This window comes from Symphalangus syndactylus, chromosome X, assembly GCF_028878055.3.
Source record: "Symphalangus syndactylus isolate Jambi chromosome X, NHGRI_mSymSyn1-v2.1_pri, whole genome shotgun sequence".
Lineage (NCBI taxonomy): Eukaryota > Metazoa > Chordata > Mammalia > Primates > Hylobatidae > Symphalangus > Symphalangus syndactylus.
Genome location: NC_072447.2, coordinates 29,911,195 through 29,936,897, shown reverse-complemented (window position 1 = coordinate 29,936,897; position 25,703 = coordinate 29,911,195). Strand labels below are relative to the sequence as shown.

At 41.5% G+C, this 25,703-nt stretch overlaps 1 protein-coding gene across 3 annotated transcripts in view; it reads right to left on the bottom strand.

Annotated features, from left to right (window-relative positions):
• ZRSR2 (zinc finger CCCH-type, RNA binding motif and serine/arginine rich 2) overlaps positions 1-25,703 on the bottom strand; it is a 35,088-nt gene that overhangs the window by 6,369 nt on the left and 3,016 nt on the right. For all 3 annotated transcript variants that reach the window (XM_055269246.2, XM_063634567.1, XM_063634566.1), the window contains 6 exons: positions 17,116-17,194; positions 13,255-13,363; positions 12,851-12,937; positions 8,879-8,917; positions 7,834-7,952; positions 1,293-1,506 (listed from right to left, as the gene is read on the bottom strand). In XM_055269246.2, the coding sequence (XP_055125221.1) occupies positions 1,293-1,506; positions 7,834-7,952; positions 8,879-8,917; positions 12,851-12,937; positions 13,255-13,363; positions 17,116-17,194 (647 nt within the window). The remainder of the gene's footprint in view (positions 1-1,292; positions 1,507-7,833; positions 7,953-8,878; positions 8,918-12,850; positions 12,938-13,254; positions 13,364-17,115; positions 17,195-25,703) is intronic.

The window sequence follows — 25,703 nt, the reverse complement described above, 5'->3', positions numbered from 1 at the left end:
CCATTAACTGCTCTGAACTTCTGAAAGCAGCCCTCCCATTACCGTTTCACAGAAGCAGGATAATCAAGAAACCCTACGAGGAAAACCACTGATGTAATCCAGTCCCCTCACTTTCAGGATAAGGAAAAGGCAGGAAGAAGTGACAAGGCTAGTCAAACCACATGGCCTCCTCGGCCAATGCTTCTAACATGGTATTGTGTGGGTGTGACCGGGCAGTACCACTTTAGCAGTTATTGCTGTGCTGACAAGTAGTGTGAAGACAGGAAGGCATATGCCCCAGAAACAAAAGGTTAAGGAGGAAAAAAAAAATAAAAAGAATTTTTAAAAATCTTGAAGTCAGTTGATAGAAGTATAGCCTTAAATGTCAGGAATATCTTTGTTTTTTTGGGGGCTGTTCCAACTTTTCATCATCATTTGCAACTTGCAGGAAAAAAAATCACGGTTTTATTCCTGTCTTTTCCCAAATTATGGGACAATTTCCCTGCCTTAACATAACAAAGGCATTCCAGTTCAGACCTGATGAAATCACAGACAAGGCAGGAAGCTTCACCCTGTTAGAATTCAACTAATGGGTCCTGGGAGCAGCAGAGATTACATCTGGCCTTACCCTTGCATTAAGGAATATTTTTAAATAATTATGTGTCATCTGAATGCCTTTTTCACCAAGTATGCTGCATCACAGACCATGGTTTGTATAATACTATATTCAGTATTGAAAGTATCCAATGAATAAAAACAATGTAAAAAAAAGCAGGGGGGTAGGTGGTGAAATCTAGATTCACGTGATTTATGTTCCTGTGTGGCTCCAGAAGAAAGAACATACACCTTGGGTGGAAGCTAAGTCGGCACTGTCAACACAATGCGCCAACAAACTTAGTGAGTGAAGTTGTGCCACACTGTACACGGAAGCCACCTACAGAGGAAGGAAGGGAATGCACCCTTTGTCACATGCAGCTTCTAAGTGGAGGACTGGATGGCTATGTGCAGGGGACCTGATACAGAGAATTCATGTGCTGGAAAAGAATTGGAGCACAAAGCTACTAAATAAATGAAAGATCCTTTGCAATCTAGACCCCTAGCATTCAGGAAATACCATGCTAATACATGTTTATGATTTCATGTGGTATTGACGTGACATTGGCAATGAGGTAGGGAGTGGAAAGAAAGAGGGAAGTCACATTTATAGAGTGCCAGCGTGCCTGACCCCAGCTGAGCCTGTGTCCCAGCTCTCTTGTGCCATTAAGTACTGCAGGGTGAAGCAAACCAGTCCCCTCCTCCACACGCATGCCCACCTTGAACTGAATCACTTTCCCCACGTTCTTGAACTCAGGCAACACATCCTCATAGAAATCTAGGAACTGTTGGTAGGTTTCTTCCTCGCTGTACTCCAGGCTTGCGTCAGGGTCATAGTCATCCCTCCTGCACTGCTCCATTCCAAACGTTGTAAACATGCTCTTAATAAGAAGGGTAGGACTGGATGTTGGGAAATTATGTTTACGTGAACATCTGTGTATGAAAGAAAAGCTTAAATTCACTAGACCAATAGTTGAAAATTACACATACAACACCTGCTTTAGACCAGGCGTGGTGGCTCACGCCTGTAATCCCAACACTTTGGGAGGCTGAGGTGGGCGAATCACCTGAGGTCCAGAGTTTGAGACCAGCCTGGCTAACATGGTGAAACCCCAATTCTACTAAAAATACAAAAAATTTGCTGGGCATGTTGGCGTGTACCTGTAGTGCCTCTAATCCCAGCTACTCAGGAGGCTGAGGCAGGAGAATCGCTTGAACCCGGGTGGCGGAGGTTGCAGTGAGCTCAGATTGCGTCATTGCACTCCAGCTTGGGCAACAAGAGCGAAACTCCGTCTCAAACAAAAAACAAAGAAAAAAACACTTGCTTTAAATTTTGAGATAGAAACATGTAATTTAGTTGTTTTGACTTAACTGAAAGATAATAAACCCCACTCAGATGCCAAGTTTCAGCGCTTAAGAGGATTTTTTTAAGTGTTGAAACTTGGCACTTGCTGTTTTAATGTCAAGTTGGAAACATTTCAAACTGCCTTTGAATGAAGTTCAGGAGCCTATACATGTTGAACCATAGGGGAAAAAAAGGCCCGCTGATTGGTGTGACAGGATGTGGTGACAGGCATGAAGATGTCACATGCGGGACTGCTGAGAGGAAGGTGGGAACTAACAATGCAATCCTGGTTCTGTACAATCGTCAGTGGACTCAATGTTTAGATAATATAGTAATCCAAGAATTTCCAATTAATGAAGCAATTCAATCTGATCTGTGTACAGCATCTTGTAGCTTTCATGGCATTTTTACATTTTTCCCCTCTGGTCCTTTTATCCCTTTAGGACAGTGGGGGCTAGTATTTTCTCCACTTTGCAAAGAAGGAAGCTGAGACCTAGAAAAGCACACTTGCCCAAGTCATATGGCTTGGAAGAGAGGGATCCAAGACATCTGCATTAATCTGCAATCTGTTGCCTGTTCATGATGGGGTGTAATAAATACAATTTGTTTTTGAGACAGGGTCTTGTTCTGTTACACAGGCTGGAGTGCAATGGTATGATCATACTTCACTGCAACCTTGAATTCCCCGGGCTCAAGTGATCCTTCTGCCTCAGCATCTTGAGTAGCTGGCGCATGCCATAGGCGCATGCCACCATGCCCAGATAATTTTATTTTTGTAGGGACGGGGTCTCGCTATGTTGCCCAGGCTGGTCTCGCACTCCTGGCTTCAAGTGATCCTCCTGCCTCAGCCTCCCAAAGCTCTGGGATTACAGGTGTGAGCTACCATACCTGCATCATTTAATTCTTATTTAATGAAGGTGGCTAACCATTATGAAGAACAATTTTCTTTTCATAGTTTAAACTGGACCAAGGCTAAGGTGACCAGGCTGTACCTGAGTAATATTTCAAAAATCCTTCATATGAGTTTACTTTCTTACTTACTTCCTTCTCCTAACATACAATGAGGAGGAAAAATGTAGTTCAAGGTTCCAAATAAACAAAATTTTCCTGGTCAGGTTGCTAGTTAAAAATTGGTAAGACAAAAACTTTTTTTTTTTTTTTTGGCAGGAGGGAGTCCACAGAATTTAGGAAGAAAGAGAGTTGAAGAATAGGACGTGTTGGGAAAAAACAACAATGGCCCTGAAATGACGAAATGTTTAATAACACTCACTTTCCATGTCTGTAATGTCTATCTAAGCACCTACTGAGATAATGCTTACAGAATGCCCAGCATACACCATGCTCAGCTCAGAAATGCTTCATCAACGTTCATTAACGTGAAATTTTCTATTTTCCAAATGACCTCCTGGATTATTCAATTAGAGACCTTGTAATTAGATCCCTCTTCCCAACTACTGATAGAACAAAGAGCGAAGACTCAACCTGGCTGGCAACACTAACAGTGAATCAAAATGTTATTAAGTATGAAGCATGCACAGAATTAAACAGGGAACCAATTTAATGAGGTTAAAATTCTGCTCAAGGGATTCCTAGATCTGAATGAACTTGGCCCTAGTTCCCAGGATGTCAAATAAGCATTTGTCAGTTTTGGAATAGAACCGAAGTCCCTGTCTGGGGAAAAATCCCATCTGGCCTAAAGACAGTCCTTATCATCTAAGTGTATACAAAAGGCCAGCCCTATAGCTTTTACTGAAAACTCAGCTAAGAGAAGTGACATTTACGAAGGCAGTATAAAGCTGTGGTTCCAAGCCTGTGTGGTTCTCAGAATTACCTGGGAAGAACTGAGATTTCTTACTTCCTACCCTAGACCATCTGATCAGACCTCAAGGGGTGGGGGACCCATATTTTCAAAGTAGCTCCCTACCTGGTCCTGAAGATCAGCCATATTTGGGAACCACTGGTTTAGGGCCTAATATTTACCCATTATTCTGATACTTAAGTCAGTTTGCTGCAAAAACCCACAGTTGTTGGATATTACCTTAGGCCAAGGATGGCCAATAAATGGTGTGGGTATCCAAATGCCCCCTCGGGTATAGCTAACTGACTACTCCTCTTTTTCTTCTTCTCAAGAAAGTGCTCCTGGTACGCATTACCTTTGTCCTACATAGAATCCCCGCATTGCGTGCTAAAGTGAAGCTGCAATCATTTATCGAAGGTCACTGTAAGAAACATCCTCATGAAAATCACATATGCAACTGTTATAAAGCATCTATTAAAGTTATTGTCCACCTTCCTATTTAATGTCTTTGTAAAATATTCCATGGGAGAAACCTTTAGAATCTGGTGCCAGAAAAATTTTTGTCTTTCTCGAGATACCACTCATTCTTCCTTTTTGGTAAGAATTACAGCTTATTATCTGCTTGAAATGCATTCAAATATGGAGAAATAAAAACCTGGAGAAAATAACTCACTTTCTCTTCCTTTCCTTGCTTTCAATTTCCTTTACTTTCTCTAACTTAATGCACTAGATCACGAACCTTCTTTAAATCACTTTTGGAAGTGAGGTATAAATAGACCACTAAGTTTTACCTTCCATTAGTAACTATTACCTTTTAGGAGAAAAACAAATAGATTCCCCTCAAAGCTGTGACTCCAAGAAATACCAATTTCAGCATGGCTCTAGAATTGAACTCTGTACTAATTACAAAAACAACCAACCAAAGAAATGCTTAGGTAATGGAAGTGTTCCTCTGATGGTCTGACAAAACTTAACGACAGAGCAGAACAGCTGTACGATCTGGAGCAAGTCACCGAGGCTCTCCATAAAAGGGGAACAGAGCAGTCTACTTGTCTAAAGGGATGGTGCTGGATTTTATAACTGCTAATTTCGCAGAATTTCATGTCACAACTTATCACTTGAATGATGAAAATCTCCACATTGCTGTCATACTTGGATAGTTGTGATGGTAAAATTTCATACGCCTATGAAAATCGTAAGAAATGTTCATGGCCGGGCGCGGTGGCTCATGCCTGTAATCCCAGCACTTTGGGAGGCTGAGGTGGGTGGATCACGAGGTCAGGAGATGGAGACCATCCTGGCTAAAACGGTGAAACTCCGTCTCTACTAAAAACGCAAAAAATTGGCCAGGCGTGGTGGCGGGCGCCTGTGGTCCCAGCTACTCAGGAGGCTGAGGCAGGAGAATGGCGTGAACCCGGGAAGTGGAGTTTGCAGTGAGCCGAGATCGTGCCACTGCACTCCAGCCTGGGCGACAGAGCAAGACTCTGTCTCAAAATAAAATAAAATAAAATAAAATAAAATAAAATAAAATAAAATAAAATAAAATAAAGAAATGTTCGCAAACTAATTTGACCACTGTCCATATTTCCTTGAAATGACTTGAGGAGAGGTGGGGTCTGAGAGCATGACGGGCCATTCCCTCTTCCCACAAGGAAGGGCCTGTCAACCAAGTTCTGGAAATCGTTTAAGACATCTCCCCTCCTCTCACTTATGCCCAACAAAAGGAGAATCAGCCCGGGAGCAGTGGCTCACGCCTGTAATCGCAGCACTTTGGGAGGCTGAGGCAGGTGGATCATGAGGTCAAGAAATCGAGACCATCCTGGCCAACATGGCGAAACCTCGTCTACACTAAAAAATAGAAAAAAAAATTAGCCGAGTGTGGTGGCATGCGCCTGTAGTCCCAGCTACTCGGGAGGCTAAGGCAGGAGAATCGCTTGAACCTGGGAGGCAGAGCTTGCAGTGAGCCGAGATCATGCCACTGCACTCCAGCCTGGCGACAGGGCGAGACTCCATCTCAAAAAAAAAAAAGGGGATGAGAATGAAGAATCAGGCTACCATGGGTCTTAAATTTGGAGGAAATGTTGGAGATAGATCCTACATGAAGGATCCTGCAGCTGGAAAACCTTAAATGCAATTTGGTTCAACTACCCATGCAAATGTGAACTTACATGGAGTCTCAGTTGTCTCTGAAAGGTAATTCACAGTGCATTTTTCTTTGGTGGGAAGTTTTTTACACCAATCAATTATTACCATTTCTTGTTCAGATAAAGTGTATATTTGAGAAACGCTTCTAAAGGTATCAAAGGGAATAAAGTCTCTTTCCTTTTCTTAGTTCCCAGTTTTTCAAGAGGAGGCTTTCTACTAGTTAGCAGATCCTGTGACTCTTTTCACAGACATTCCAGACATCTGCAATCCCACCTCTAAAATACAAAAGGACATACACACTCGACATTAGTGGCTCTCAATCCTAGGGCACACTAGAGGCACCTGAGGATATTTTGAAACTAAGGCCACCCAAGTCCCTGGTATTCTTTTATTATTATTATTTATATAATATTTTTATATAAATATATTATTTATTTTATTATTTTTTTTTATAGATACTAGGTTTTACCATATTGCCCAGGCTGGCATCAAACTCCTCAGCTCAAGTGATCTGCCTGCCTTGGCCTCCCAACGTGCTGGGATCATAGGTGTGAGCCACTGCGCCTGGCCCTGATATTCTGATTTACTCAACTTGAGGTACGACATAATTTTTTAAAGCTTTCTAGATGACTCTAATGTGCATCCAGAGTTGAGAACCACTGTTCTTAAAAAATGAAAAATGGTGTGAACGCTTAAACTCAAAAAGAAAAAGGAGAGAACTATAGAGAAGGATACATTTGCAAAGAAGAAGAAAAAGAAAAAAAAACCTCACAGCATGGATACTTTTATGAATAAACGTGACAGATGACATATGGTTTCTGATTAAATACATCTGAATTTTACTATTCATATCCCTTTTCAGGATTAATAGGATGTTAAGGTTATGATTAGATCTTCTCTTCTGCAGAATATATGGTGATAATTATTAGATTTTGCCTCAGATGGACTCACTCACCATTAGGAATTATTTACCTACTTTAAGTTGTTCATTCATAAACAGGCCAAATTATAAAAATCACCATTACCTGGCACATAATACGTGTTCAAAGACTTGCTAAATGACTGAAGAGATCAACACTAGGTTTCCATATGAACGTCTTCTTTCAAAAACATTGACCCAAAAGGGGCAGGGAACAAGAAGAGTGTCTCACAGAATAACGTCAAGAGTCACAATAATGAAAATGCCAGCAAGCACTCCTGGGGCCCTGTTCTACGGGTGTGTGTGCTCATTTGGGCCTCACAGCCCCCTCAGAAAGATGAGACTATGTTTAATCACATTTCATAGATGAGAGAGTGAAGGCACACAGAGCTTAAGTAACTTTCCCAGTGGCTTCAGCCACTGAAGCCCGTTTTGAACCCAGCGGTCTGTACCTGAGTCTGGGCACACTCACTGACAACAGAAATTAAAACACTTTTCCTCTCCTCACTTGGATCCTGTCTTTCACAGATATCCCTTTACACATGCCAAGTTTTGTTTTTTTTTCTTTTGTGAGACAGGGTCTTGTTTTGTCACCCAGGCTAGAGTGCAGTGTTGTGATCATAGCTTACTGCAGCCTGGAACTCTTGGCACATGCCAAGTTTTAAAAGCCTGTTTTGGGGACAGCGTTTGCCCTTCAAAAAATAAAGCCAAGCTGCTCCAAGCTCTTCAAATATATTATTTCCCCATCCCAGTTGTCCACCATGGACTAATGCAAGCTCAGGAAGAAACCAACAAGCAAAGTGGCTTCCTAAAGATGTGGAATGCGAAGGAAGCACCCTCAGAGAACTAGGCTAAGCCCACCCAGGGAACAAGGATAGAGGGAACAGGGATGGTCAAAGCAGAGCTGGGAAAACGAGAGCAGCAGCAAGAATGCAGCAGATGTCTGATGACGGACATTTGAAATGGAAGCCTGCGCCTCTCCCAAAAGGAGAACTCAAAAACTTCAACATTTTGAATCACTTCATTCTGACATGGTAAAACAAAATTAGTTACCTATCTCCAAATCTGCAAGCTCCTGTTTTACTGTAGAAGGGACAATTAGCTCGATCCTTCTCCATTACTCTGAAATCCACGGGTGGTTCTGGATTTTGCCATGTGGTACCATTTTCCAACTGTTGAAAACAACCATGACTTTACTGGTGGAGTAAAAATCCATGAAAGACAAAATGTTTCAAAGTATATTAAAATATTTTCCTCAAAGATAAACATTGTTTCATTTAAGAATGCAAACATTTAAGTTGGAACAGGCAATCAAGACTTTACAAACAACGGTACTGAGACATGAGCTCCATGTCTCTCTTGGCTCCTGGTCACTTTCCTTTATCTGGTATCACTACTGCCACCAGGGGCAGTCGCCACGGTTTCCATCCATTCTAAAAAGGGTCCAAGAAGGCCGGGTGCAGTGGCTCACACCTGTAATCCCAGCACTTTGGGAGGCCGAGGTGGGTGGATCACCTGAGGTCAGGAGTTCAAGACCAGCCTGACCAACATGGAGAAACCCCATCTCTACTAAAAATATAAAATTAGCTGGGCGTGGTGGTGTGTACCTATAATCCCAGCTACTCGGGAGGCTGGGGCAGGAGAGTTGCTTGAACCCGGGAGGCGGAGGTTGCAGTGAGCCGAGATCGTACCATTGTACTCCAGCCTGGGCAACAAGAGCAAAACTCCATCTCAAAAAAAAAAAAAGAAAAAAAGAGAAAAAAAGGGTCCAAGAACTTATTAGGGAACCACCACAGACAGAAACAGAAGTTACTCTGATTCAAGGTAAACCGTCCACTAGAGGCTAACGGTATGTGATGTTGCTTAAACATACTGTAAGGACTCTAAACAGGTCCAGTTCACAGGGGTCATGAATACCATTTGTATTTGTTCATCAATAAAGTTTGTTGTTGTTGTATAAATCAAAGCACCACAAACATGAATCCAGATATCCAAACATGATCTAACTAACCTACCATGAAACTAACATTACTGGAACTATTATTTCTAAGGAAACATTAATTGGTCTCAAATTATCAATGAAAGGTTTTAAAAATACCTCATTTTCAGCCTGATCCAGCATCTTCTGCAAAGCTTCCTAAAAATGGTGCAAACACAGGACTAATGAAAACCCAGAAGTCAGGTAAGTCACATCTGGTTTCTCTGGTTAAGAATCTCAAGTGGAACAATTAAAACACACACATGCACACAAGCACACACGTTCTAGTTTTCTTTTGAATCACAGATCTTTTGAAAAGCTTTCAAAGGATAAATAGCTGAGACTTTTCTCTTTTTTTTGAGACAGGGTCTCACTCTGTTACCCAGGCTGGAGTGCAGTGCGTGACCTCAGCTCACTGCAACCTCCGCCTCCCAGGCTCAAGTGATCTTCCCACCTCAGCCTCCCGAGCAGCTGGGACTACAGGTGCGCACCGCCACGCCTGGATAATTTTTGTATTTTCTGTAGAGATGGAGTTTCACCATGTTGCCCAGGCTGGTCTCGAACTCCTGAGCTCAAGCAATCCACCTGCCTCAGCCTCCCAAAGTGCTGGGATTACAGGCATGAGCTACCGTGCCCAGCCCATAGCTGAGACGTTCTATTCAAATAGAAAATCTACAGATCACGTTGCAAAATATTTTAAATAGTCTTATAATGTTTCAATAATAGTAATACTTAGTATATTTGAGTATATATACTATGTCCTAGTTCATAAAAGGGGATATTAGTGAATATAAAACACAATGCTAGGCTGGACATGGTGGCTCATGCCTATAATTCTAGCACTTTGGGAGGCTGAGGTGGGTGGATCACTTGAGGTCAGGAGTTCTAGACCAGCCTGGCCAAGATGGTGAAACCCTGTCACTACGAAAAATACAAAAATTAGCCGAGCGTGGTGGCACATGCCTGTAATCCCAGCTACTTGGGAGGCTGAGACAGGAGAATCGCTTGAACCCAGGAGGCAGAGGTTGCAGTGAGCCGAGATCACACCACTGCACTCCCGCCTAGGCGACAGAGCAAGAGTCCGTCTAAAAAAAAACGAACAAACAAAAAAACCCAAAAAACAATGCTAGATGAAATCATAAACATTTAGCAGAAGCTAAAATATGACACGACCAGTGGTAATTAGCATTTAGGAGAAAATTCTAACTTTTTAATAAGGCAAAGGAGGTTCTGCAATATGCCAGTAAATTTCTACCTAATTGGCATTTGAACAAGTAGTACCTATGTTTAACAGACAGTCTTATCTTCCCTAGCCCCTTAAAGCATTACATAAGACTCGTATGTCTAGTTGCTTATTTGTGGTGCTCAAAACAGAACTCTTGTCCTCTACACTCCCTGGCCCACATCCACCTGAATGCTCCCTCAGTGAATAGTGTTGCCAGTCATCTGTCTATTCAAACTAAAAACCTAAAAATATGACTTGAATTCCTCTCTCTCTCCTTGTCCTCTGGTCAACATGGTGAAACCCTGTCTGTACTAAAAACACAAAAAATTAGCCGGGTGTGGTGATGGGCACCTGTAGTCCCAGCTACTCAGGAGGCTGAGGCAGAAGAATCGCTTGAACCCGGGAGGCGGAGGTTTCAGTAAAGTAAAAATGATCTGTTAAAAAAGTCTGGTGCTGTGGTTCACACCAGTACTTTGGGAGGCCAAGGCGGGTGGATCCCTTGAGGTCAGGAGCTCGAGACCAGCCTGGCCAACATGGTGAAACCCTGTCTCTACTAAAAATACAAAAATTAGCTGGGTGTGGTAGCAGGCACCTGTAATCCCAGCTACTTGGGGGGCTGAGGCACATGAATTGCTTGAACCCGGGAGGCAGAGGTTGCAGTAGGCAGAGATCACACCACTGCACTCCAGCCTGGGCGACAGCATGAGACTCTGTCTCAAAAAAAATTTTTTTTAAAAAGAATGATCTGTTAAAAGGCACAGATATAAATGAGATAGAGTCATTCCCTGCTTAAACCCCATCAATGGCTTCCCATTATAGGAAACATAAAATCCAAACTCCTCCTTCAAATCCAGGAAGCCCTACATGATCTGACTCTGCTTACCCTCCACTGCCCCCTCTCCCTCAGAAACCTCCTCCACTGCCCCTCTCTCCTTTGGACTCTAGATTTCAGGTTCCCTGGCCTTTTTTCAGCCTTCAAGCTTCAGGCTTCTTCTCGCTGAGATCTCTCCACTCGGGTGTCAGCTCAAACATCACCTCCTCAGAAATTTCCTTGAGCAGGCAATCTATAGAAGCACAACTCTATTCTCATTACTCTATCACATCACTCTGCTTTCTTTCTTTTTTTTTTTTTTTTGAGACGAAGTCTAGCTCTGTCACCCAGGTTGGAGTACAGTGGCTGAAGCTTGGCTCACTAAAACCTCCGCCTCCCTGGTTCAAGCGATTCTTCTGCCTCAGCCTTCTGAGTAGCTGGGACTACAGGCGCCCATCACCACGCCCGGCTAATTTTTTGTATTTTTAGTACAGACGGGGTTTCACCATGTTGAACAGGCTGGTCTCGAACTCCTGACCTCGTGATCCGCCCGCCTCAGCCTCCCAAAGTGCTGGGATTACAGGCGTGAGCCACCGCGCCTGGCCTGCTTTATTTCTTTATAGCACTTAATATGATCACATTTTGAATGATCTGTTTTGCTTACTTATCATCTCACACTCCCATATAAAAAACTAGCTCAATGAGAGCAAAGACTGTGTCTTTCACTGTTCTGTCTCTGTCCGCTAGCTAAGTGTCTAGCATACAGCAGGAACACATACTGCCCATTCTTTTTTATAAGCTTAGAATCTATTTCATCTCCCTCATTTCTCCTTAATGTCTCACAGATTTCCTCTGAAACAAAAGCATTTAAAAGAGGCCTTAGCTGTTACCGAATTCCTGAAAGACCTCAGTTGAGGAACACTCTACTGTTAAAATGGGAATTAATTCCTCTCTATAAAAAAATGACAGGTTCCAAACAATTTTTCTGCCCCCTAAAAACCTAGCATGATCTTGCCTCATCTGGAAAGAAGTGCTCAAATAAAGGTGTTTAAAATCTGCATTGAAATTAACTGATGGCCTGAGATACAAAAAACAAAAATCGTGGAGATTGCTTCTGCCCCATATTGACTACAATGAAGACACATGCATTTTTCCCAATTATAAGGTGATTATCCAATTTTATGCTATTTAAATTTAGCTGTATTACAGAAAAGACAAATCCTGATGAATCAGTCAAGGGAAGATGAGCTGTGATACCTCTGAAATAAATATACTGTTAAGGAATAGCAGCAAAACATACCAAATCAATCCTTAAAAAAGAATCCTGGAAGATAGAGAAGATACATACACACATATGCCTCACAGATTTTTTTTTTTTTTTAACGAGCAACTGTGTGTTAGCTACAATTGTCTTCATAGCCTAAGTAGAAGAGGAAGTCAAGATTTAATACAAATAACAAAAACTGTTTCCTAGTTCCTCAGCATTTGAGTTCCTGATTTCTTTAAATCCTCTAATTCTTGCTGACATGTCGTAAGCAGTTCTCTTATGACCTAAATAAATGTGGAAACAAAGTATTATTCTCTAAAGAAGTCAACTCATATACAGCAGAACCTCAGAAAAACATAACTTGCTATAAAGCAAGGGCCAGCTGCCTGTTTTGTAAATAAAGCTTTCCTGGAACACAGCCATACCCATTCATCTACATATTATCGATGGCTGCTTTCAGGGTACATTGGCAGAGTTGGATGTTTGCCACAGAGACCAAACCATAAAGCCTAAAATATTTACCATCTGGCCCTTTACAACATTTGCCAATGCCCAGTAGAAAGGGTAAATAGGGCAAAGCTGAAGAAAACTTTAAGGAATCTGCCACTGCATGGACCCGAAGAAGAGCATCAGAAGGGAACTCTGGTGTTACGTCTAGACTGAAATATGATTCTTTCCAAACAAACAAATGAAATGACAAGAAAAAAGAAAAAAAAAAACCCAAACTCTGACATGCCTACTGCTTATTCTTCAAACTCATCACACAGCACATCCCATGACAGGAATCACCTCTTTTTCTTTCTTCTCCTGTCGTTTCTGCTCCTCCTCTTCTCTCTCTTTTCTCTGCTGTTCTTCCCATTGTTCCTTTAACTTTCTCTTTAAAGGGGAAGAAAAAGTAACTTTGTTTCAGACACTTTTTAAAAACATTTCACATACAGGGCACATAGTTGAAAAACTTAAAACACTGGCAAACTGAATAAGATCAGTTTTTTGGTGTTTTTTTTTTTAAGTTCAAGATAGGCAACTCTTTTTTTTTTTTTCTTTTTGAGATAGAGTTTCGCTCTTGCTGCCCAGGCTGGAGTGCAATGGCGTGATCTCGGCTCACTCCAACCTCCCAAGATAGGCAACTCTTCATGAGAGTTATTATGGTGAAGTAATCAGTTTGTTCACTAGTTACGTGATTCCTACCATACCTCTTGTTCTTCTTGCCGTTTTTTAGCCGCCTCTTCCTTTTCCTTCTTTATTCTGAATTCTTCTTGTGCCTTCTGCTCTCTTAGCAACCACTCCTCATGTAATCTTTGCCTATCAGTATAATGATGTAATCAGATAAAAGAAATGGGCATTAATCCACAAATACACACACACGTGAGAGCAAAATGACACATTTTGGGACTGATTCAAATATCATGAAAGCTATTTTCTATTAAAGCAGTCAAGTGGGTGTAAGAGAATGAGAAGAGTAGAGCTTTTGGAAAAGCACCACGTGTCAGCAACTATCTTCCTAATGGGTAATAACTTAAAATCCCTCTTACATTTCATAGGTATATATGGCTGTGACATACTTTACAGAAAAAAAGGACACTATGACTTTCCCTCTAAACTGATCACAGTGACGTTTAGGTGCCAATAAAATGGGTAGCAAGTTTCAAAGCAGCATCTACCTTTTCACATTCAGAAACATTTCCCTTCCTATTCTATGCATTTATTTTTATGTATTTATTTTTTTTGAGACAGAGTATTGCTCTGTTGCCCAGGCTGGAGTGCAGTGGCGTGATCTTGTCTCACTGCAACCTCTGCCTCCCGGGTTCAAGTGATTCTCCTGCCTCAGCCTCCCGAGTAGCTGGGATTACAGGTGCCCGCCGCCACGCAAGGCTGATTTTTGTATTTTTAATACAGACAGCGTTTCACCATGTTGGCCAGGCTGGTCTCGAACTCCTGACCTCAAGTGATCCACCTGCCTCGGCCTCCCAAAGTGATGGGATTACATGTGTGAGCCACTGCACCCAGCCCCTATTCTTAAAAGTAGCAATTCCATGATGGCAGCACGCTGAAAACCTGGTATCCTCTGCCATAAACCTTTGGACTACTACTCCACACAGTTAAGAGACTCCTGTGGTTTGCCTCCAAACACCTAAACTGCCAAAAGAAGGAAAATAAAAGTACATTGTGATCATGTTTTTAAAATAAAGCTACAGGTTTTAAGAAATGGAGTTATAAAAATAAATTAGCAAGGGCCAGGTGCAATGGCTCACACCTGCAATCCCAGCACTTTGGGAGGCTGAGGCGGGCGGATCACCTGAGGTCAGGAATTTGAGACCAGCCTGGCCAACATGGTGAACCCCATCTCTACTAAAAATACAAAAATTAGCCGGGTGTGGTGGCAGCCGCCTGTAATCCGAGCTACTTGGGAGGCTGAGGCAGGAGAATCGCTTGAATCTGGGAGGCGGAGGTTGCAGTGAGCCGAGATCATGCCACTGCACTCCAGCCTGGGTGACAGAGCAAGACTTCGTCTCAAAAAATGAAAAAATAAAAATAAATTAGTGAGTGTCTAGTCTATCTTTTATATGACCAGTTATAATGAGTGGTATTACCTTAAAGTGGCAAGTGTCTCAGACAGCCAATATCACAAATTTCTAATATAAAGAGGGGGTTAGATTTCCAAAGTCTACTTGCCAATCAGGTGTGTAGAACCCCAAATTCATTTTTCCATTGAATTTATAAAAGGGAAATGAAATATGAGAAACTGTTCTATATTACTTCAGCAGTATTAGGAGTTCAGTAAAGTTTTATGTCTAGTCTGGGGACCTAACCACAATTTTAAATAAAATATATTACATTTCCAAATACAGATTCCAGGAACATATCTTTTAGCCATGGCAGAGGCTGGCACATTGCATATATCAGTGTTCCTATGCCATGTGTGAGGGTACCATATAGATGTTTCAGTGTGCACAACTCTGATTTATAAATCTTTTGAAAAACATATAATTGTATATAACTGAACCAAATGATATATAAATTAAGACCACAAGAAAGTAAAATGTTAAAAATTTTAAAATTTAATAACTTGAATATACATCTGCTTTGAAATAGGACATAAAGTCATACAGTATTTTTACATAATTTTCTTGCTTTTCAACAATAGTATGCAACTCATAAAGAAATAAAGATCTAAGGAGCACAAAGATACATGTACGTGATTTAAAAGAAGCATTTCAAATAAACAGGAAAAAAATTACTCTCTTATTTCATACCATATCTATCGTCTTCATCATAAAAGAAATCTATAATAATAAGAACTAGAGCTATCACAGCACCTCTTATCTGCTGACTGTGTTAAACACTATACATCCATCACCTCATTTAATCTTCACAATTCTGTGAGGTGGACACTATTATTGACTTTATCTCCATATTAAAGACAAGGAAATAGAAGCTTAGAGACATTAAGAAATTTCGGCTGAGCGCGGTAGCTCACACCTGTAATCTCAGCACTTTGTGAAGCCGAGGCGGCAGATCATGAGGTCAAGACATCGAGACCATCCTGGCCAACATGGTGAAACCCATCTCTACTAAAAGTACAAAAAAAATTAACTGGGTGTGGTGGTGCGCGCCTGTAATCCCAGCTACTCGGGAGGCTGAGGCAGGAGAATCGTGTGAACCCGGGAGGTGGAGGTTGCAGTGAGCCGAGACCACACCACTGCACTCCAGCCTGGAGACAGAACGAAACTCCGTCTCAAACAAAACAAAACAAAACAAAAACAAATTTTTAAAAAACATGTATCCCAAAAGAGAAAGGTGTGAGACTTGAGCAATCTACAAATAGGTAATAAAACATATAAAAAGATACTCTACCTAATTCAGAAATGTGCATTTGAAACAGTGAAATATAACTTTTCATTATAGGAGTTTTATAAACTGATAATGCCTAGTATGAGTGAAGGTATGGGGAGATGGGCCCCTACATTCACTGCCAGAAGGGCTGCAAACTGCAAACCAGGAAGCCCTTTCTACCTGGCCATCTACATTTTACATGGACTTATGATTTGATTCCAACAATCTCATTTTTAGTCATTTTCTTAAGGAAATAATTGGACAATTACCAAGGATATATAAGCATGGATGCTTACTGCAACTTTTTACATATGAGTAAAAAAACCAATATAACCGGAAAGTCCATCAGTAGAGAACTATAAATTACGAATGAATAAACTATGAATAGCAAATAAATTATGCTACATCTGTACAGCGGGTACTGTATTGCTGCTGAAATGGTTGAATTAGATCCCTGCATCAGTACTGAAATAAATGCACTATATATTTAGCAAGAAAGCAATTTATAGAAAAATATGTATAAATATCATGCCATTATAGAAAGACACATATAAAGTACATTTACACTTTCTTTTTCTCTTTCTTAACAGTGGCTATCTTTGGGTGTGTTGCAATTATTGAAGCCCTTTTCCTTTTTACATTTGTTAATTTTTTTTGTTTTTTTTCTGTTTTCAAAAACAATTACAGGCCAGGTGCAGTGGCTCATGCCTGTAATCCCAGCACTTTGGGAGGCTGAGGCAGGCGGATCACTTGATCACAAGAGATCAAGACCACCCTGGCTGACATGGTGAAACCCCGTCTCTACTAAAAATACAAAAATTAGCTGGGTGTGGTGGCGCACACCTGTTGTCCCAGCTACTCGGAAGGCTGAGGCGGGAGAATCGCTTGAACCTGGGAGGCGGAGATTGCAGTGAGCTGAGATCATGCCACTGCACTCCAGCCTGGCAACAGAGCGAGACTCCGTCTAAAAAAAAAAAAAAAAAGAAAGAAAAAAAAACAATTATAAATTAGCAAAAACAGAAGAAAAGTACTTCCATTTTAAAAAAAAATAACATCTAGTTTTAGCCCATCAACTACAGAGTTAAATACTTTATAGAGGGTATTTTATAAGACCTATTTTATACAAGATTTTATACAGAAGACTGGTACTGGTTAGTAAAGGTTGATAATATTCCAATAAAATAACTTCATTCACTTTAAGTGTTTCAATTAGCACTGACCTCTCTCTTTCCAATAGCTTCTCTTCTTCTAGTTGTTGTTCAATAAAAGTGTCCTCCTCTTCCTCCTTCTGTGAGAGTCCTAGGGAATTTACATGTTTTATTAAACTGAGCACTGCAAATCCTTGGTCAAAAATTCAGGAAAAAAATACATGTAATCTTTAATGTATAAAATTATGGTAAAAATATTTTTCTTAAACTTTCTAACAAAAAGGTCTCTGATCAACCTTCTTTGGTACAACACAAGCATCAAAAAGGACAATAGGGGTGGCGGATAGCACATTACATTTAAAAATTAATCAATGGTTCCACAATTATACTTAAAAAGGAAATTAGCTTGGCATGGTGGCAGGCACCTGTAATCCCAGCTACTCGGGAAGCTGAGGCAGGAGAATCACTTGAATCCAGGAGGTGGAGGTTTCAGTGAGCCAAGATCGTGTCATTGCACTCCAGCCTGGGCAAGAAGAGCGAAACTCCATCTCAAAAAAAAAAAAAAAAAAGGTGGTGGGGGTGTGGAAAGGAACATCCATCTTCACAGAAGAATGGCAACTAAAAAATGGAGAAAAACTTAAGTAGAAAAATCATCACTTTTGCAACCCCCACTGTAAAAATTTAGACAAAGACGTTAAAAACATCGAATGAAAGCTTGCTGGGAAGAGTATATTCACACTATCTCAACATATCACCCCAGACATGAGGACTAATTAGAAAAGAAAAAAAAAATGCAATGCTTTCCAATCGAGTGATCTGGGTGGGTAACACTTTTTTTTTTTTTGAGACGGGAGTCTTGCTCTGTCACCAGGCTCAAGTGCAATGGCGCGATCTTGGCTCACTGCAACCTCTGCCTCCTGGGTTCAAGCGATTCTCCTGCCTCAGCCTCCCAAGTAGCTGGGACTATAGGCGCGTGCCACCATGCCCAGCTAATTTTTGTATTTTTAGTGGAGACGGGGTTTCACCACGTTCACCAGGGTGGTCTCAATCTCCTGACCTCGTGATCCGCCTGCCTCGGCCTCCCAAAGTGCTGGGATTACAGGCATGAGCCACCATGCCCGGCCCTGGGTGGGTAACACTTTAACCACAGTTAGCATCACCTGGAGTGCAACAACCTGACGTGATAGGTCTCATGATTTATGCAATAAGAAGTTTACAACATCTGCTCTGTAATCCTTTGTTCTAAAGAGTGTCGTTACCTGAAGTTAATCATGAGAAGACAGAATAATCCAGAATGCAGGGCATTCCACAAGATAACTGGCTTGAGTTTTTCAAAACAATCAATCCTGGTTTAGGGAACTTTAAATATGGCCCGTATATGATACCATTGAATTACTGCTCATGTACTCAGGTGCAAGTTTGGTATCATGGTTCTGTGGGAGAATGTCCTTATTCTCAGGAGCTGCAAGCTGAAGAATTTAGGGGTGAGGTGCTGCTATCTGCAACTGCTATCCAAAAGGTTCAGAAAAAATGTCCTATGTATGTATCTCTTTAAATAAAGAGAGAGAAAGAAAGGCCAAACATGAACAACTGGCAAATCTTGCTGAAGGGTTCATGGATATTTACTGTGCTCTTTTTTTCAACTTTCTGTAGATTAGAACATTTTCCAAATAAAAACATGAAAAAATAACTTTTAATAGAATAGACATTTACATCCTCTCCCATTCAAAATTTGGGAAAAAAGTCAGTGAAAGTGGAAGAGAAATGGAAGACTGAAATAATCATAAAGAAATGTTACAGATGTCAGGCTTAAAGAAAAAAAGAATCTCTGTCACATGTGTTGAGTACAGTTCTAACTGAAGGCTCATCCAGTCTTAGATAATTACAATAATTTACTTTTCTTAAGTAAGTAAACTTTATTATTTCAGCAACTGGAATTAAAACGGGCAACAAATGTAGAATAAGTTCTCAATCATATAAAATAGTATCTAATTGTTCAGATAATTAAATGATCTAATGTACTTAAAGGGCCAGAGAACCTGGCACAGAGGATATGGCCTGACTACTTGCAGAGGTATGCCCATAGATTAGACAGGGCATAGACACAGCTGACACTTACAAATACCTGTTGACTGACTCACTCAACTCCCCATCGCCTTGAAACCAAGCTCATATACTCCACAGAAGTGATTGCTAACAGTTCTGGGTACAGCATTTTCCCCACGTGTACAATCGGACATATGCAATACATATAAATGCAATACAGTTGACCCTTGAACAATACAGGTTTGAACCACCTTGGTCTATTTAAATACAGATTTTTTTCAGTAAATACACTGGAACATTTAGGAGAGATTTGCAACAATTAAAAAAAAAAATAGCAGATAAGTGGCATGGCCTAGAAACACTGAAAAAAATTAAGAGAAAGGTATGTCATGAATGCATAAAATATATGTACATACTAGTCTATTTTATCATTTGCTACCATAAATATAAATCTATTATAAAAAGTTAATGCAGGGCTGGGCGTGGTGGCTCACGCCTGGAATCCCAGCACTTTGGGAGGCCAAGGCAGGCGGATCACCTGAGGTCAGGAGTTCGAGACCAGCCTGGCCAACATGGTGAATCCCATCTCTACTAAAAATACAAAAATTAGCCGGGCATGGTGGCAGCCCCCGTAATCCCAGCTACTCGGGAGGCTGAGGGAGGAGAATTGCTTGAACCCGGGAAGTGGAGGTTGCAGTGAGTCAAGATCGCGCCACTGCACTCCAGCCTGGGAAACAAGAGCAAAACACCGTCTCAAAAAAAAAAAAAAAAAAAAAAAGTTAATGCAGATACTGTTAAGCAATATTGTGCTGGCTTGAGCAGCACATGTACAGATACTGTTACAACATAAGTTAAGTGTTTTATTGTTCCCTTGCTTAAAGCATTTGAAACAGGCCAGGGAGCAGTGGCTCACGCCTGTAATCCCAGCACTTTGGGAGGCCGAGGTGGATGCATCACTTGAGGTCAGGAGTTCGAGACCAGCCTGGCCAACATGGCAAAACCCCATCTCTACTAAAAATAAAAAAATTAGCCAGGCATCGTGGTGCACGCCTGTAATCCCAGCTACTCAGGAAGCTGAGGCAGGAGAATCGCTTGAACCTGGGAAGCAGAGGTTGCAGTGAGCCGAAATTGCGCCACTGCACCCTAGCCTGGGCGACAGAGCGAGACTCTGTCTCAAAAAAAAAAAAAAAAAGCATCTGAAACAAAATGATCTGACTTCATTCCATTGCAAGACAGAGAAGTTCGGTCTCAAACATTTTTCCTTGAATATTACTATGGAAGTTGTGCTACAACATAATCATTGACAACTTTTTTTAAAGTTAAAATTTATCAAAACTTATATTTATAGACCATATATGGCACATTCACAGTTGAGAAAAATGTAAATAAACACAAATATGCAGTATTAAATCATAACTGCATAAAATTAACTGTAGTACAAAACAAGGAAAAAAATGCACCCAATGAGGTACAGAAGGAAGAAAAAATTAACTGTAGTACACACTGTACTACTGTAATAATTTCATAGCCACCTCCTGTTGCTATTGCAGTGAGTTCAAATATTATGAGTATTCACTTAAAACACCTTGTGACACTACTCATCTCTGCATGAGCAGTTCATCTCTTCAGTAAATTGCGTATGGCTGTAAGAAGTGATCTCTGGTGTATTTTTCATTGTGTTTACTACAAAATGGTAAACCTTGAATAACATCATGAGTCTCACACAAAGTGCGACTAGTGATGCTGGAAGTGCTCTCAAGAAGCAGAGAAAAGTCATGATGGCCGGGCGCAGTGGTGCGTGTCTGTAATCCCAGCTACTCTGGAGGCTGAGGCAGGAGAATTGCTTGAACCCAGGAGGCGGAGGTTGCAGTGAGCCAAGTTCATGCCACTGCACTCCAGCCTGGGTGACAGAGCAAGACTCCATTTCAAAAACAACAACAACAACAACAAAAAAAAAAACCAAAAAAGAAAATCATTGAGGAGAAAAGATATCTGCCTGAATAGGACGCCCAGCTAATTTTTGTATTTTTAGCAGAGACAGAGTTTCACCATGTTGGCCAGGCTGCTATCGAACTCCCGACCTCGTGATCCACCCGCCTTGGCCTCCCAAAGTGCTAGGACTCCAGGTGTCAGCCACTGCGCCTGGCCTGAACAGGTTTTTAATGCAGATGAAAGTATCCTATTCTAGAAAAACACCACAAAGGACATTTAGTAGGAAGAGAAGCAAGCAGCAGGATTGAAAACAAAAAGAGACAGGCTAACTCTACTGTTTCATGAAAATGTAGTGGGCTTTATGATCAGAACTGTCCTTATCTATAAAGCTGCCAACCCCCACCCCCAATCCTTGAAGAGAAAAGATCAGCACCAGCTGCCTGTCTTTAGATTGTACAACTAGAAGGCCTGGACAATGGAAATCCTTTTTTTCTGAATTGGTTCCACTGATGCTTTGTCCCTGAAGTCAGGAAGTACCTTGCCAATAAGGAACTGGCTTTTAAAATTCTTTCAATATTGGACAATGCCCCTGGCCACCCAACGGCTTCACAGGACTTAAGACAGAGCCAATCAAGGAAATCGTGAAAGAGATTGTAAATATGGGGGGAAAAAAGTGCAGGGGGGTGGGGGTGAAGGGTCTCAAGATATCTTGAAGAAATTCAAGAGCTAACAGACACACCAGAGTAGTTAACAAAAGCCAATTTGATGGGGATGAGTCCTTCCAAACCAGTGCAAGGTGATGAGGAAGAAAACTTAGGTGAAGCAGTGCCAGAAAACAAATTGACACTAGACAATCTGGCAGAAGGGCCAATTATTCAAGATTGCTTTTGACTTCTTTTATGGACCCTTCTAAACTGAAAACTAATGCATTTAAACTAAAGTAAATGGTGGAAGAATTGGTATTGTACAGGAACATTTTTAGAGAAATGAAAAAGCAAAAATGTCAGACAGAAATTATAATGTATTTCTGCAAAGTTACACCAAGTGCCGTCTACCCTCTTGCCTTCCCTTCCACCTCCTCCACCTCTTCTGTCTCTGCCACCCAAGACAGCAAAACCAAATCATCCTCTTCCGCCTCGGCCTACTCAACATTAAGACAAGGAGAATGAAGACCTTTATGATGAACCACTTCCATTTAATGAAGGGCAAATATATTTTCTCCTCCTCGGGATTTTCTTAGTAACATTCTTTTCTGTAGCTTACTTTATTATAAGAATATGGTACATAATACATATAACATACAAAGTATGTGTTAATCAACTGTTTATGTTATTGGTAAGGCTTACAGTGAATAGTAGGCACTTAATAGTAAGTTTTGGGGGAGTGAAAACTTACATGCAAATGTTCGACTGTGCGGAGGGGCAGGGGGCGGTCAGAGTCCCTAACTCCCACATCGTTCAAGGATCAAATGTATATCCAATGGTATTATACAGGTTGAGCACCCCACATCCAAAAATCAGAAATATTTTGAGTGACAACAATGCTCAAAGGAAATGTTGGTTGGAGCATTTCGAATTTTGGATTTTTGGATCTGGGATGCTGAACTGGTAAATACAATGCAAGCATTTCAGATAAGGGATACTCAACCTGTACATGTAACTGTACACACAGAATTACGCTATAGTTTTGCAACTTGCTTTTAATATCTTAATTTCTGACGAGGTAGCTTGTTTCAGGTTATCTCAAGTAGAACTGGGTGACAAAGAAGCTACCTGTAATTAAGAGCTCACTATTCCGGAAATCATTTGCGAAGGCACTCCAATCATTTGCCAAGGCACTCTCACAGTAACACTCAACATTCTAGCCTTCTGGGTAATATCTGCCCATCCACCGTGTGCTACGATAAACAGCAGTGTTCCTGGCCGGGCGCAGTGGCTCACGCCTGTAATCCCAGCACTTTGGGAGGCCAAGGCGGGCGGATCACCTGAGGTCAGGAGTTCGAGACCAGCCTGGCCAACATGGTGAAACCCCATCGCTACAAAAGTACAAGAATTAGCTGGGCATGATAGTGGGTACCTGTAATCCCAGCTACTCAGGAGGCTGAGGCAGAAGAATCACTTGAACCTTGGAGGCAGAGGTTACAGTGAGCCAAGACTGTGCCATTGTACTCCAGCCTGGGCAAGAGAGTGAGACTCTGTCTCAAAAGAAAACCAGGAGTGTTCGATAGTCTACAGTATTCATGAAGTACCACTAGGCAAAGAATTGTGAGTTGGAGTGGGCAAAACTAGGAGCAGAAGTGCAGAGACAGGTGCTTAGTCTTGGATATGCCATTAGTTACATAATCTTGACACACCAGTGACCTGGATTTAGTCCGTTAAAATGGACTAAACTACCACGGGACACGACTCGCCTGACTCTCCACAGAGGCTCATTCTGAACACATTTTGCTAAGTAAAAAGGAAAAAAAAATCAAAACAATACAAATACCAGCTGTTATAGGATTTAGTGCAGGAAAAGAAAAAGAGGAAGAAGTTAAAACAAATTTAGAATATATAATATTTAGAATAAAACAGGTTAAATGAACAAACTAAAGTCGCTGAAAATTTCAAGGGGTGAGAGACGAAGTACAATAAGAGCCTCAATAACTCCAACCTATCCTATTTTTCCTTTTATCCCTGATGCTTTGTTCTGCCTCTAGTGGATGAGTTTTCAACTAATAAGACAGAAATGTTAACACAGGTTGCAGGTAAACACACTGCTCCTTCCATTCTAAATATCCCATTACTGACACTAAAATAATTAATCGGGAACACCAATGGTAAATAAAACCTCTATGGCTATGTTTCTCAAGGTCCAAGAATCCTAGTTACTTGAGGCCATGGTCTCTGGATTTTAAGAATTGTCTAGGATAATTTCATAAGCATATTCTGGATAATGCAGATGACAATCATTATAACCCAGTACTACTGTGTGATTTCAGCGCTCCCATCTGGATTTATAACTACTACATAATTTTATAACTAAGTCCTAATTTTATTGCATTAAGCAGGCAGATTTAATACATAAATGTTAAGTTTTGCCATGTGAAGGTCAAATGACCAGCTGTACAAATAAAGGTTCCACAGTAATTTCATAGAAAAAGTGGTAAATAACCATAAGGCAACATTAGTAGAGGCATTCCAAACTCCCATCAGTGCCATATACATATTGTGAGGAGCACCAGTTTCACATCATCCCTAGCATTACCTGATGTAGATTTAAATTTTACTGAATGCATAATTTAATTTAGTTTTATACTTTATAAATGCATTTTTGTTTGTTTGTTTGTTTTTTGAGACAGTCTCACTCTGTTGCCCACACTGAAGTGCAGTGGCACGATCTCGGCTCACTGCAACCTCTGCCTCCCAGGTTCAACTGATCCTCTTGCCTCAGCCTCCTGAGTAGCTGGGATTACAGGCATCTGCCACCAAGCCCAGCTAATTTTGTATTTTTAGTAGAGGCAGGGTTTCGCCTTGTTGGCCAGGCTGGTCTCGAACCCCTGACCTCAGGTGATCCATCTGCCTCAGCTTTCCAAAGTGCTGGGATTTCAGGCATGAGCCACCACGCGCCCAGCCCATATATTGTTTTATAGTCAAACAATGGCTTCAGGCCAGGCGTGGTGGCTCATGCCTATAATCCCAGCACTTTGGGAGGCCAAGGTGGAAGGATTGCTTGAGGCCAGGAGTTCGAGACCAGCTCAGGCAACACAGTGAAATCCCGTCTCTATAAAAATTTTAAAAATTAGCCAGGTGGGCCAGGGGCAGTAGCTCACGCCTTTAATCCCAGCACTTTGGGAGGCTGAGGTGGGTGGATCACCTGAGGTCAGAAGTTCAAAACCAGCCTGGCCAACTGTGGGAGGCAAGCCACCCAGGCGCTGAGACAAGAGATCGAGGACACGAGCTATTCCAGTATAATAAAATATAAAACAAGAATAGTCATATCAGATATAGATTTTAGATATGATTATATATGAATATCATTAATCATTAGTTGGTAGTAATTACTCTTTATCCCAATATTATAATAATCCCTGCTCTATAATCATAACCTAGGAAAAACCAGGCCATACAGGGATAGGAGCTGAAGGGACATAGTGAGGTGTGACCAGAAGACAAGAGTGCGAGCCTTCTGTTATGCCTGGACAGGGCCACCAGAGGGCTCCTTGGTCTAGCGGTGACGCCAGCATCTGGGAAGATGCCCGTTGCCAGGCGGACCGTGGTCTAGCGGTAGCAAAAGGTGTCAAGGAACAATACCCGCTACTTAGCAGACCGGGAAAGGGAGTCTCCTTTTCCCCGGGGGAGTTTAGAGAAGACTCTGCTCCTCCACCTCTTGTGGAGGGCCTGACACCAGTCAGGCTTTCCCGCAGTTATCCGGAGGCCTAACCGTCTCCCTGTGATGCTGTGCTTCAGTGGTCACGCTCCTAGTCTGCCTTCATGTTCCATCCTGTACACCTGGCTCTGCCTTATAGATAGCAGTAGTAAATTACTGAAAGTACTAACAGTCTCTGATATGTAGAAATAATGGCGTAAGCTGTCTTTTTGTCTTCTCTCTCTCTGCCTCGGCTGCCAGGCAGGGAAGGGCCCCCTGTCCAGTGGACACGTGACCCACGTGACCTTACCTATCATTGGAGAAGACTCACATTC